Raw genomic sequence first — 15,607 nt, 5'->3', positions numbered from 1 at the left:
AAAGCATATATTTTAGCATGTATTTACCATATGGTCTCTCATATTTTCGATATGATCTTATTAAAAGTATCGTTCTTAGTTTGACAAGTACATATCGAACCATATTAAAAATGTTCAGTAGACAAAAATTTAGTTTTAAAACAATTCGGTGGGTGAAACAGTGATTAAATAACTGCTGCATACACACACAAGAACGATGGGCTAAACGGGTAAGTGGGTGTAACGAGCAAAGAAGTGGGTGTCAATAGCATGTCCCTTTTCATAAATATTATTTTTAAGATAGATTCTATTGCCACACCAACTGTTGCTAATAGCTATGATTGGAGTGCTCTTAGTAAAATTCAGTGTGGCAATAGAAGATCTCTACTTTTATATGAAAATCATGATTAATATTTTTATTATAAGTTACATTAATAATTAGTAGATGGCCGGTTGCAAATTTTTTTCTTCCATAAGATCACGAATATCTAAATCATGGTGTGGGTGAATGAAAAATGTCCATATAAGTCCAAATGAGTTTGAGACATATCCCAAGTGCCTCAAGTACCCATTGTGAAATTTGACAATGTGGGGGACATATTGAGTATGGGACGTATGAGTTACGGTTTTTCTTTGAGTCGTGATCCAATGCAATATCCCATTCCTATAGAGGCAATGTCTATAAGGCACGATATAATTGGAAAATAAACATGTTGGGCTAGGTGTTAGGAGCTCGAGGTGTTTTAAACACCAGCTAAAGAGTGTCATGTAAACACCATTCCTATTTTATAAGAACAAGACACCATACTGGATCCTAAATCTTTTCTATTTTGATATGGGGATAAATTCACCCAAGATGGTTTCAATTTAAGAGAGTTGGACGTGTCATTAACCATTCATGCGCATTGACATGTGATTCACATGTCCAATCAAACGTAATGACACGTTGTTGATAGTCGTCAATGACACTCTCATATGGAATTGTTAACTTCTCAAGGTTGATAACCTATGAAAGACATGCACAATGATGCCCTAACACGTGCCCACATCACATTGGCAATGGGGGTACAACTTGGTATGATGCCAACATGAATTGGATAGAATGTGTCAATGTCTATGAACATGATACAAGTTGAAATATTTTGATACGTTCAAGTATATAGATTTTAGTGATAACATAATATTTGGAGGTAAAATATAATCGATTTATTTTTCCTAAATCTCTTATTTTACACAATTTTCTATTAATTTGATTGTTAGATTGCAATTACAGATAGTCGTTGATCAAACAACGAATATTTAAACCTAACTCGGATCAAAAGAGCAATAGAAATTAAAGAGTTTCAAAACATTTGTCCTCATATAAAAAAGCATTATTTCGCTCATTCGCCAGAGTTAAACTAGGGTTGACAATGAGTTGGATTTTATCCAGTCTTGATCTATTCTGATTTAGGAAAAAAAATTGGATTTGATTTTTGATTTTTTGGATTAAATTTGGTTAAGAAATCCCATAACCAATTTAATTATGACTTTCCTTCTTTAATTTCTCATACATATCACTCTTCCTCATTTGGATTTTTGGGTTTCATGTTTTTTTTTTTTTTTCCTTTTTTGTCTACTCATCCAAACACAAAGATCCATAGTCGCTGAAGCCACCACTACAGTCATTATCGTCAAAACCGCCCATACAAGACAATGTCCGATTAAGTCTCTCTCTCTCTCTCTCTTCGACACTTTTACATATAAGAGAAAAGCTTTGTGAAGGTCTTTAATGATGTTGCAAACACTAGGTGTATCGTTGAAGCACTTAGAAGTTAGAATACACAAGCAACAAAAACATTAAGGTCACCAGAGAACACCGATATGTGCTTACCCATGTATTTTCATAATTATGCCTCTCTCTCATTGGAGATAAAGATCCATGGTAGAGTTGAGCTTTTTTTCTTGAAAGTTTTATATTCTATCTTCTCCCAAACTCTAAGTCTATCACAAACCCTAGGTTTTTCTTCCCAAAATCTAGGTTCTTTACAAGATAATATTATTGATTTTGAATTGGATCGAATCAATTTTGATTTGATTGGGAGTTTAATCAGAATAGATTCAGTTCAAAGATTTATTAATCCGATCGGATCAGACCAGATATGAATCATAGGGTTGATTCTGGTTTGAGTAGAAGTTTAATCAGTTCGAATTTGGTTCAAAGATTTATTAATTCGATCGGATCAAATCAGATATGGATCATAGGGTAACAATTTTGGATCGGTAGTGGTTTGATATTACCGAACCAATCCATTGCCATACCGAAGTCAAACTTTCGATACTAATAGACCCACTCGAGTTAAAATAGCGTAAATTTCTATTTAGAGAGGGGCTTTTTGGTCAATTAAAAAGTATTAGGGCGTACTCTATAAATGCATATATAAGGGGGTGCTTCCGTTCTCTTCCGGATTAGGGTTTCTGGCTCAGTAGTTAAATACTCCAGTTTTCTTCCTCTTACCCAGATACTCGATCATGGCGGAACAGGTTAGTCTCTCTATCATTCTCTCTGCAACTATGTTTCTTTGCTTTTTCTCCATGATCTTAGTTTTAAAACAGTAAGATCTGAACGATTGTAGAATGAACGGAAATATTTTATCTTTTTTTTTTTTCTTTAAATCTTTTATTTGATGGAAAAATTAGGATATTTCGAAGTTGATCTTCATCCATATATCTACAGTTTTTGAAAAACGATTGGTGCTTAAATCTGATTTTGTTAATGTTCTGATCTCGTGATTTTACTGCTGTTGCAGACGGAGAAGGCGTTCTTGAAGCAGCCGAAGGTTTTTCTTTGGTGAGAAACAGTTACTCTATTGTTTGTTCTCTCCTTTTCTCTTTGTTCTTGTTTTCTGATCTGTGAAGTTGTTTCTTGATTTTGCAGCTCGAAGAAGTCCGGGAAGGGAAAGAGGCCTGGAAAGGGCGGAAACCGCTTCCATAAGAGTATTGGGTTGGGCTTTAAGACTCCCAGAGAGGCGATTGAAGGTTTGATTGATGCTTAGATATATTCAACCTTTTATTTATATAATTTTTTTGATTCATATGTGTTGATGAGTCATAGGTGTCTTTACATTTGTTATTTGAGTGTTTTTTCAGATTAGTTAAAAATTAATTTTGTTGGGGAGGCTTGCAAATGTGTTGTTTATTATGGTTGGATACAAACAAGGTTGAGAAGGCTAGCATTTAATTCATGGATAAAAATGATATAGTAAAGGGGGATGAACGTTTAAAAAAATTAACTATTTTTCGGTATTTAAGATTTATAGAAATGGGGTTGGATTGTCTCCCAGATCCTCACATTGTTAGCTTGGATTGAAGTCCCAAGTAGGTTTGCATTGGGGATTGTTTGAGGACCCTAATTTGTTTACCCATTTCTCATACATGTTTGTAATGAATTATGTATTAGCTGGTTGCGGGCTTATATGCTGGTAATTGCGCACAGCCTGTAAAATATTTTTTTTTACAAGGAAAAAAAAGAAACTACAAATATTGGGGAAAATTGTAATTCTTGCAATAAATCTGAAAGTTATTTTTGTAACTAAAAAATTATTGTAATTTATCATGTTTGCATTGCATACAAGTATTTATGAATGCATAAAATAAAATAATTGAACAAAATATGCATAGAAATCTTTATTAATGTTGAAGTGGGGTGGTATGTTTATTTAATCAAATAAGACTTCCTTGAGTGCATGGTTTTAAATCTCGTCCAAGTCTGAGACGACTTGTCCGATACATCTCGGTATCATCCACCAATGAGATGGATAAACCAGTCAGATGTATCGGACGAGATTTAAAACCATGGTTCATTTGTCTCATTGTTGAACAAGACGATTCAATTGGAATACTCATCCGAGACGACTTGATTTCGTTCATGGACAAGATGAGACGGCAAAATGAGTTTTAAAACCATTCTTGGGTAGGCTATGACCATGTTTGCTAATATTACATGAGTAACTTGCTTTGCTTCTATTATTGAATGTAGAAGCATATAGAGTTGGTCTTACTGGCCTGCAGCACTAGCTTGCTTACAACCCTAGTTTCCTTCTATTGGAAATAGGTTTTTGCAGACAAAAGTAGCCTTACATGTAGGAATCGTAGTATCAGGAACCTTTATCATTGTTTTCATTGCAATGGAGATGTTCTCTATATTGTTTTACCAAAATTCATCTGTCTCTTCTGTGTTTCAGTGGGTTTTTGTATCTTTGTTGTTTTTAATTTTTGATGGCTGTGATTAGAAAGAGAGAGGGCTCGAGTGGGGTTTCATGGACCCTTCAATTTTAGAGGAGAAGGAGAAGGTGCCGTCTCTTTGTATTATTTTACAGTGAAGGCTTAGGCATCTTCTCTTTTATTAAATTTTCTTCTTTTGTTAATGGGTTTACCACCATGACAGAGTTCCAAAAATTTACACTTGATATGAGCCGAACCAAAAATGATTTTCTTTTTCAATTTAAAAAAAAAAAATTTGCATTTGTTGAGTTACAGATAGACAGGAGAGATGGGGTTTTCCCCCTTAATTTCTCTTGTCGAAATCAACAGTGCATACAGAGAAAGCCAATAAAATATTGGCAGCGGCCAGACAACCGTAGAGGTGTATATCCACAGATGACGGGTTGAATCAAGTCCCGATTTGTCTACTAATTGCATCTCACAGTTTTCTATTGCAATTTTCTCATCTTAAGGTTGTGTGATTGGATCAAAATTTGTTATCGTCGTAGCCTGGATTGCATGATTAAAATTTAAGGGTTTGTATGATTGCATAGAGATAGATTCTTGAGAAGTGAAATGTTATTAATAATTGGTTATAGAAGCATGGATTTCCTGAGAAAATGCTTTTTTGTCATTGCGCAAACATACTTTTTTCGGTCCTTTTGGAATAACATTTTTCACCAAGTTAGAAGCATCATTGTGTGGGAATATGTTTTTTAGTTAAAATGGCATTCATCTACAAATTTACCTGCAAATCACATTATCCACCATTTGAGAAACATCGTTTTGTGAGAAATTAGTTTTTAGTAAAATGCGCAATCATTTACGTAGTTACCTGCAAATCACATTTTCCCATCAAAATCCATGAAGTCATAGACATTGTAGGTGGACTTTGGTAACTCATTTTCTATTTTTTCTAATAAAATGTGTTCCTCATGCAAAGCATTTATGCTCTTGGAATTTTTTTGTTGTTGAATTTTTTAGTTATTTTTTCTATTTCTATACAAAATAGAGCTGAGTTGAGCCTGAAGCTCGCTATAGGGTAGGACTGCACGTCGGACTTGAGTTAGGTGATTCCAGCCCAACCTGAAGGAAGCTAGGTCCAGACCGATTTATACCCCTTACCCTAGACACAACACCTTTCCGCCTGCATGATGTAGAGGTGAAACCAACTGCTGCAGCATCCTCAATATATCACATAATGTAACCTTACGTGGGAAGGAAATTTATCAGCTGTTTAGAAATTCTAATATAGTGTAGAACTGGCTATAAAAAAATAACCAACAATTTAGGTAGGTTAAATTCTGATTAGTGTATCATTGAACCTGAGATTTGAAAGCTTTGGAAGTTCCAACACGTAGTTTTATTGTTAAGGGAACATTATAGGCAATCCATATTTATCCCCAAGAGCTTTACAAACTTCTTTTCTTATGTAGAAAGTGTTCTTAGCGATATACTGTTGGTATATTTCATAGTCTGAACTTCTATCTCGCAAGCAATGCCACCTTTTTTTTTTTTTATATTATTTAGTTGTCAGGCTCCATACAGTTTGGATCTATGGTATTGTATAATTTATGAAGGTTGTCTGATATTTTGTTCAGGCAGATATCACATTAAAAGACTGTTATTTTATAATTTATGAAAGACTGGTATTTTGTTCACACAAATACCCTTAATTTTTTTTAAGAACTTTTTTCTGTAGTGGTTCTTACTTTTTTCCATTAAACTAGTTATAAGCATTGGATTATTAATTGTGATTGTGTATTACACAAATGTTCAGGTACGTATATCGATAAGAAATGCCCATTTACTGGCAATGTTTCCATAAGGGGTCGCATCCTGTCGGGCACTTGCCACAGTGCCAAGATGATGAGGACCATTATTGTCCGACGAGATTACCTTCATTATGTCAAGAAGTACCAAAGGTGAGGACTAAATTCTGCTCTATTCCCACTAATTATCTTTTTTCTTTAATATGGGAGGCTTTTAAATGTGTGGTATGATTTCCTTCAGATATGAGAAGAGGCATTCTAATATACCGGCACACATATCCCCATGCTTCCGTGTGAAGGAAGGAGACCACATTACCATTGGCCAGTGCAGGTTATATACTCAACTGAAGGGCACTCTTTATTTGTACATTTAAGTGGTTCACATGCCCTCATTTCTTACACCATTCGAATATATTTTTCTTTTTTTCTATTTCAGGCCATTGTCAAAAACAGTGAGGTTCAATGTTTTGAAAGTAATTCCGGCCGGATCCTCTGGTGGAGGTGGGAAGAAGGCTTTTACTGCATTCTAGGTTTGCTTTCCAATTCTCTGATTAGCGAGGGATTATCATTATAGGTTATGGATTTAGATTGAACTGTGTAAGCCAGAGGAAACATTTTCAACTTTGAACGGCATGCAGAATGGTGTTATGTGTGAGAACTATTTTTATGCTTTTTGTTAATGCATAATGTTCTTAAAGATATTCAATTCTCGCGTAGATTGGTTTATTCTACTTTTTTTTAAGCCATTCCTTGGGAGTTTTCTTCTTGTTGTGTAGTTTGGGTGTACTCCCAAGCATTATTTTTTTCATTTTTCGTATTTTGTTATTCTTGATCTGTATGAAATTCTTGGATCTTAGTTGTTTACAGTGATGGAGATTGGAGAGTAGTTAGGTTACTTCATGTTTAAGCTAATAGGGGTTAGCTCATGGATAAATGAAGCTTTTGAGTTGGATGAATTTGTATTTTATTTTGGAGGACAAGGCTCCAATATGGGTGCTCGGAATGTGCATATAACGCCCCAATTTCTACTTTTTTACATCCCAATTCCTTAAAAGTTTTTCACCCTAATTAAAGACTAAAACTCACCATTCGAATATTACTAAGTTATGTTCAAGTTATTACCTCAATATTACAAACCATTAGAATCAGGGGTGGAGTCAGGATTTTACTCATGTGGGGGCGACGTAAGTGTGGAAATTTTTTTGTGAGGGCAAAAAAGTTTGTAATTTTTTTTTGTGGGGGCAATATAAGAATTGAAACTTTTTTGTGGGGGGCAATTAAGAGTGTAAAACAAATTGTGAGGGTAATAGCAGCAGATTTCTTTATCCACCACTATTATCTGTCATAATAGCTCAATACTCCACAAAAGGTTTGAAAATTCTTATGGGGGCAAGTGCCCCCACTCTAAATCCGCCCCTGATTAGAACACAATCAGAACTTCTCTGCTTGTTGACACTGGATTAGGTTCATATAAAATCTTAAATCTAGCAAATAGAAATTGAAAAAAAGAGTATTTTCACCCTAACTTTTACTTAATCTCATTGATTTATCTATTTTAATTCTCAAAATGTGTTTTTCAAGTGAATTCGTCACTTGTATAATCCATGTATTTGATGTTTGTATTTTACGAATTTGTAGATCATAAAAGTGATGAATTCACTGTAAAAGCATGTTTTTTGGGAATTAAAATGAACAAGGAAATGGAATTGGGGTGCCAATAGCAGCTTGTGTTTGTGTGTGATGCTCGTTATCTGCCTATATTTCTTTTAGAGGCGGCATACATTGCGCCTCTATTTCTTTTAGTGACATGTATTGCCACACCATCTTGGTTCATTGACTTCATGTTCCCATAGCAAATTTTTGTTTCCTTTTCCCCCTTCCTTTAGAGGGTTTAACTTAAATAGCCACCAAATTTTATTGCAAAAATCATTAAATAAAATTTTATTTATTGGGATCATTTTCCTATCTTTCTATTCCTTTAAAGAGCTTATATTGGTTTGGTTCTGGCTCATCCTAGATGCTGGATAGCTGAAGAACCATTCCTTCACTTTTTCCTCATTATATTTATTTATTTATATTATCCCACAGTACCTTAGAATGTGTTAAAATATTCCTATCTGGTGTGTAATTAATAGTTTTACTATTTGATGTTAATGGTTAATGATAATTTGGTGTGTGGCAATGTAAAGCCCTTTTTTCTTCTCTTTTATAACCTTTTGTGTGTGTGTGTGTGTGTGTGTGTGTGTGTGTGTGGAGGTTTGACATTCTAATCAACGGTTTCCAACTATGGTTAACTCTTGAGGTATGTTGGATTTGTCTACTAAAAGCTTTCTTTGTAATCTGGATTGTAGAAGTTAGAGAAATCCCCTTTGAAGCCAGAATGGATTTTCCTTGATTATCTGACGTGATGCATGAAAAGATCTCTGAACAACTATAGGATGTTCTGCAAATCATTACAAAAAATTACGACAACTGCGAACAACTATGGATTCGCATTTATATACATAAGCATTAACGCTAGGCATTGTTTTCAATGTAGATCTAATCTCCACTGCATGATAGTAGATCTTAGACATCGATAATTGAAGGTAGGGCTTCTCAATGGATGGTTTTGATCAAAGATCATTTCAATTATGGTGTATTATCACACCATTACCTATGATTATACCCCATATTCACAAATCACGATAAAGTGATTACACATCCTTCCTCTGCAAAATCAGAGCTCAAGTCAATTATATATATATATGTTAAAACACTATATAATCACATAATAATTTTGAGGAAGAAGCTCTATAGGTTTTGGATAATTCCAGTGTTTTCAACCTGAAGACTTAACCCTTCCTTGACTTCAGTCTTTTATGAGAGACATAAAATGATTGAAGTATCCTTATCCCCAAACTTAGTCAAAACACCTTGATATTTCCCTTAATTCATCATCTTCAACTTAAAGATTCTTTACTCAAGCCATCAAACATCAAGAACAAGATAAGTTTGTTGGGTAGTAGAGATTGTTTAAGAGTCGTGCTGGAGTGGCTTCAAGTTTATTCCTCATGTTGCTCATCTTGACCTTAAAAGCGGATAGGAATTATAGATGCTTTTTCACTTTTATCTCAATGAAAGGTATCTATGATTCTTATACACTTTCACGTCAGGACGTGCAGTACAATCTTGAGGTCACTTCAGCGTATTTTGTTTAAATATTGAGTTGTGCTGTAGTAATTGAAATGGACATCGATTTTGACAATCTGACGTGATGGTGTGCACAGATACAGGTGAAAAACATGTATGGTAATGTGTGCACCACCTCGTTGAAATGTACATTGTAATGTTACTTCAGCTTTATCCTTAAATATTTACTTTGATGAAGATGATGGGAGTAGGACTAAAGTCATTGTAGATGAGGGTGTTTTAGTCATTCATTTTCGAATCTCTCTCTTTGAAAACAAAGGACGTCTCTATTTATCACCGGAACTAAAATTACCTTGTGCCAGGTGTCCTGTTAATTATGATTGTTTATTGGGCTTTGTTAACATGTGCAATAAAGGCCCACGTTAAGGTGCATTAAACTGGGGTGCACATGGTTCGGATTGGTTCGGATTTTAAATCAAATATGATCTGTTCTACAAATTTGAAAGCAAGTCAATTCAATTACCCTATAGAACCGAACCAATCCAAATCAACCTTGGTTCGTTCGGATTGGTTCGAATCGATTCTCGGTTCTCATACTTTCAAAACAGAAAAATTAGTAAAGAGAAACCGTTTGGATCATATCATAAATAATACCTATTTTAAAAATGAAAATGATTTTATGATTAAATTTTCACTAAAATCTATATAAATTGAAAATTAGAGGAAACTCAATGAGACTAAAAAAAAAATTATAATTTTAAAATTAGTATTTTTAATGGATTAGTGAGAAAATTAATCTATAAATGGTAGATTAACGAATTCAAGTCTAGGTTCGTATAGTATTATCTCATCTAACAAACACAACATAAATGTTCTCGTAAAAAAAAAAAAAAAGGAATTAAACTCTTTGAAAAGGTTTTCCATAAATGAGTTGATCCATTTGAGAGTTGAGAGAGAGAGAGATTTGTGTACATTTTTTTTATGAGTTTTTGTTAGAAAAAATAGAGGAGATAAAGTTGAAGACTTTGATGAGTTACCTCTTCGTAACATACTAATATAATTGAGAGAGAAAGAGAGAGAGAGAGAGAGAGAGAGAGAGAGAGAGAGATGGGTTACCTTTTCATTTTTCGATGAGGTGGTGAGTGGCGAGGTGAGAGAGATGAACGACGGCTATGTTTTCTTCAAACATAAAGAAGAGAGAAATAGATGATAGAATAATGAAATTAAGAAAGAGTTTTATTTTTAAATAAATAAATATATATATAGGGAGCGGTTTGGTAGCCCTAAAGTTTGTCAAGTTTGGTGCCAAACATTTTTTGTAAATCACTTTTAATGGGGTTAGAAGTTTTGGAATAGGCTGATTTTTTATGAGGATGATCTCTACGGTGAAGAGATCATTCTCACCAAAAATCAGCTGATTTTGAAACTTCTAACCCTAGTTTACAAGTTGAAGAATCGTGGACCATCCAATTTTTGTAAATCATTTTTGATGGGGTTAGAAGTTTTGGAATAGGCTGATTTTTGGTGAGGATGATCTCCTCTTCATAGAGATCATCCTCACAAAAAATCAGCTCATTCCAAAGCTTCTAACCCATATTTTGAAAAATGTTTAGCACCAAACTTGGCAAACTTTAGGGCTACTGAACCGTCCCCATATATATATATACTTCGGATTAGTTTGGTTCGATTCTAATATACCCCTAATCCGAAATTGAACCAAATCAATCAGATTTTTTTATATACAATCCATACCCGAACCAAACCATGTTCAATCCGAACCAATCTAATCCAAAAGGTTTCGAATTGGTTCGATTCTCGGATTTACCCAATCCAATGTGCACCCTTAATTAAACATACGTTAAAAATTTATTTTCCATAAAAAAATACAGACATTTATCGGGCAGATCTATCCGTTGCAATTTTATTACAAAAACTCCCTTTAGGAAAAATTACTTAAAGAACTCTCATGGAGGGACTTCTTTCTAAATAGTCCTTACGTTTTTTACTATAGCTTATTTAGACATTTAGTAAACTTTTCCTTTCGAAATGGTCCCTGGACCTCATCTCACTTATACAAGGTATTTGAAATATCCAAACTACAATTTTCTCATCTTCTTCACATAATTAGGTTTTCCAACAATGATTGCATTGCAATCATTTTTGATGATCTTTGATCATGAACGAAGAGTGGAGAATGATATTCTCTTAATTTTGAACATCTAGATTTCATGAAAAACATCAGATTAAAAAGAAAGAAAAAAAAAAATCTTTTGAACTTGATCCAAAGTGTTGAAAATGGATGGTTACCGAGCTCTTAAATTCAACGATGAAAATTAACCTCTTTTTTTTCAAAGTCGTTAGAATTTTTTATTTTTATTTATAATCATGTGGCATAAGATTATGTTTTTGGGTACCACAAATTGATGTGGTTAAGATCCACTCTAATGTATGTTGACTAACAATTTATAGCATTAATTTGAATTTTATGATGTATATCTCCACTTCAAGGTTTTTTGGGTGACAAATTTGATAAAGTAAGGCTCCCTTGGAGTTGCCAGAACTCCAAGAGAGTTTTTGTAAAAAAAAAATGCAATAATTGGGTAAATCTCTCTAGAAAGGGGAAGCAGTTCAATACTCATTGGGAATAAACATCTTGGGGATTTTTTAGTAAAAAAGAATTTTTTAGGGTATTTTCAATACAAATTTCAATTTTCCAAGTGTATTTATTACACTTTAGCGTGTGCCCTAATAGGACCCCTTTAAAAATAGAGTCGTGATAATATGACTCCCCCACATGGCATGTACTATAATCATAGATTTTATACCTCGGGATACACATCTGCACAACTTCTATTGGGATGTGCATTTGTGTATCCGAAGGCATAAAATCTATGGTTCTAGAACATGCCACATTAGGAGAGTATTTTGAGTCTGTCACGTGGAAGAGTCATAAAATCATTACTCAAAAAAAGAATCGTGATAATCTCACTACCCCACATGGCATACTCAATCGAGTCTCCTGACGTGACAAGTTAAGGAACGGATACATAATTTTGGGATACTCTTTTTTATGGGGGAGTGCAATTGTGTTTCTCGAGACGTATATAGTTCCCAAACTTGTCATGCAAGGAAGTCAATTGAGTGTAGGTAGATTATCTCTATTCCTCAAAAAAATATCTTCTTACCAAAAATACCCTTAAATGTTTATTTCCAAGGTGTATTTAAGTCACCTTAATGTGTTCCCTAGAGCACATGTTAACAAAACCCAACTAAAAATGGCATGTGTCGTAGGGGTGCAACTTGGTCCTGTTCAAACTGAGAACCGAACCAAATTGATAGCTTTGGGGTGATTTGGTTCAGTTCTAGGTTACGAAAATGGAGAACCGATCAATTTGATTTGATTCTCGAATCAAGCTTGTATACAAGGGCAGAGCCAAGATTTTCTTTTAATGGGGGCAAACTTATAATTCATTGGAGGGGGAAGGGGCAAAAATTGGAGGGAGTGGGGGCAACAGGGTCAAACGAGGTATGTTAATAGTTCAAAATGCAGGGGTATCTCAAATTTATGCATAAATTCAAGGATATCTAAAATGCCCAAAAAAGTTGAGTAGGGGTAATTGCCCCCAACGTCTCCGTACTAGCTCTGCCCCTTCTTGTATAAAATCGAACCAAATCGAAAATTGAACCCCTATGCACTAAATAAATATATATGTATATAATAATTATTATGAATTATTTTAAGAGTTAGGACATAGATTAATGATCTTTTATAAGTAAATTTATGATTTTTTATGAATAAATTTATGATTTGTTGTATAAAATTTTATGTTTTTTTCATTAAAAAATATTATTTACAATTTATAGAATATTGGCAATCTGTAGAATCAAACAAAACCAAATTGATTTTAATTCGTTGATTTCAGTGGAATTTTGTTCAGTTCTGGTTCTTATTTTGTGGAACCCTATGTCGGTTCAATTTCAATTTGACCTCAAACTGAATCAAATCGAACCAAGTTGCACCCTTAAAATGCGTCGTGCCTATGATAGTGCTTAAAATATAGAGAGCTGCTATTACCACTCCAAATTTTACTAATATCACACTAATTCCCATGTAAATCACCTAATAATTGTAAATGGTTGTGTGGCAACACTAACGCTCAAGATATATTGCAGACGCATTAATGGAAGGTGGACTTCAATATCGCGCGTACAACACCTCAACGCCCATTGGGTGAGTTGCAACACGTCAGATACCATTAGTACCTGTCTTGTTGCGTCACATGTCACTACACAATTGGTTGGTATTGTGCCACGTCACATTCCACCAACACCTTCACGTTGATTTCACGTGGCACTTTTCAATCCAACCAACTACATCCCTTTCACATTGAATAAAAGTATCAACCCCTGAAAACGACCTTTCATGTCTAAAACATTCAAACGTTGAACACACAAATGAAAATATTTGAATGAATGAGATATTTTCACAAGGAAAGGTCCAGAACTTTCAATGATCCAATTGGGTCGGATCTATTCATGTTTTATGACGTGGCATTAATCATTCATAAGGTCTTATTGAACTTGAATTTTACCACAATTGTTACATAATTTAATTCTCTATATGTTGTCATAACTTTCGAAATTTGTATTATGTTGAAAATTGAAAATATAACAATCGCTAAGTCTCTTCCATTTTGATCAAATAACTTAAGATTTAGATTTAAAGATTTAAATTAAAAAAAAAACTTAATCTGATAATAATCCGATTTGATAATTTAACGGATTAATCTTGGATCAACTACGGCACAATCTAATTAGGACCCATGATTTAAAAACTCATTTTAATGTCTCGTCTTTGAACGAGACAAAGTCGTCTCGAAACTCATTTTAAATACGTTTGAGTTGTCTCATTCAACAATAAGAAAAATGAATTATAATTTTAAATCTTATTCGATACGTTTGACTTTTCTATCCATCTCATTGGTAGATGATATCGAGATATATAAAACGAGTTATCTCGGTCTCGAACGAAATTTAAAATCATGTTATGACCTAATCTAATAATATGTGAGAAAATATATAAATTATATTAATAATTTATTTGGATATGTGAGAATATATATGAATTATATATGTGATCGAAAGCCAAGAGTCCTAGATAGTGGTTGGATAGAAATGACCATGATCATATATAAAGGGTGTTTTGTTTTATTATTGGTCTATATTTAAAGTTAAATTAATTATAAAATAATAGTGCACATAAAACATGTGGTGATCTACTACTCAGCGTTGATGTTATCCCTAGGAAATTTTAACGGTCTGGATCTAAGAAGGACTTCCACCTCTTATTGACACCTACACCACTTGTATATAAGAATTAAACGAACAATAACAGTTACATCCGTTGCAATATTTAATGTAACAAATAGTATATTTTGTTGTATGTGATTGCGTACAAGCCAAGCCGAAATAAGAATTAACTTTCCTCTCTCCTCTCCAATGATTATAGAATTCTAAAATTTTAAAGAAAGTCTTTGATGATCAAAGACTAATTGATTTTATAAATGAAATTAAGGGTTCAATAATTGTGAACCCCACACCATGATATGATGATCATAACCATACATCATCATCATTTTTTGACTTTCCATAAATATGATAAATGGTTTAGTATATAATTGTAAGTCTTGCCTGGATGTTTTACCAAAATGGATACATAATTTAGTCAAGCTTTTGAGATATTATCAACAGGGCCATATATCCATTTTTGGTATTTATTTTTACCAAAATGGATATCCATTGTGAGGATCTTAAATTGAATTTACCTTTGTATTTTTTTCTTTTCAAATTCATATAAATGAATGGATATTTTTCAAAAGAGTCACGATATTCTAACTTGAAAATTTCACTTGGAAAACGTGGCAAGTGCACAGAACTATAGATATTTTTCTTCGAGATAGACAAAAGATCTACGGTTATGTGCACTTACCACATCGACTGAATGAAAGTGGATATCTATTGTGAAGATATTAAATTGAATTTACCTTTGTATTAAATTTTTTTTTTTCAAATTTATATAAATGAATGTATATTTTTTAAAAGAGTCGCAATATTGTAATTCGAAAATTTCACTCGATCAACATGAAAAGTGCACAGAACTATAAATCTTTTTCTTCGGGATACACAAGAAAAAGATCTACGATTCTGTGCACTTGCCACATCAATTGAGTAAAACTTTTCGCGTTAGATAATCATTAGTCTTTCCAAAAGAAGTACCCATTTAATATTTTCGCTTTCCTCCACTTACTACCAACCTGAAATAATCCTATAAATTTCTGATAGCTATATTTTTGGTGGAGGCTCTTTTCTTATTATACACACACTTTTTGGAGATTATGACTTCTTCACCATTAATAATTATTCTTTACCCATCCTTTGGGTTAGCTATGGAATCGATGCAAATTTACAAAGTTTGACTAATA

General features: G+C 33.5%; 1 protein-coding gene and 1 non-coding gene across 2 annotated transcripts; both read left to right on the top strand.

Annotated features, from left to right (window-relative positions):
• The first annotated feature begins 2,385 nt into the window (after window positions 1-2,385).
• On the top strand, window positions 2,386-6,699 carry LOC147397310 (small ribosomal subunit protein uS17-like). The gene is made up of 6 exons (XM_086452864.1): window positions 2,386-2,502; window positions 2,769-2,809; window positions 2,897-2,997; window positions 6,002-6,146; window positions 6,235-6,324; window positions 6,430-6,699. Exons 1-6 carry the CDS (start codon window positions 2,491-2,493, stop codon window positions 6,521-6,523), a joined length of 483 nt encoding a protein of 160 aa, XP_086308990.1. The 5' UTR covers window positions 2,386-2,490; the 3' UTR covers window positions 6,524-6,699.
• Window positions 4,492-4,668, top strand: LOC147397311 (small nucleolar RNA snoR143). The gene has a single exon (XR_015181264.1). It is a non-coding gene; the product is annotated as a small nucleolar RNA snoR143 (small nucleolar RNA).
• Window positions 6,700-15,607: the final 8,908 nt, after the last annotated feature.

The sequence above is a fragment of the Akebia trifoliata genome, chromosome 8 (genome assembly GCF_017979445.1).
Source record: "Akebia trifoliata isolate Shusen 1 chromosome 8, ASM1797944v1, whole genome shotgun sequence".
Lineage (NCBI taxonomy): Eukaryota > Viridiplantae > Streptophyta > Magnoliopsida > Ranunculales > Lardizabalaceae > Akebia > Akebia trifoliata.
The sequence above is the reverse complement of the archived record's forward strand: the minus strand, read 5'-3'. Positions and strand labels throughout refer to the sequence as shown.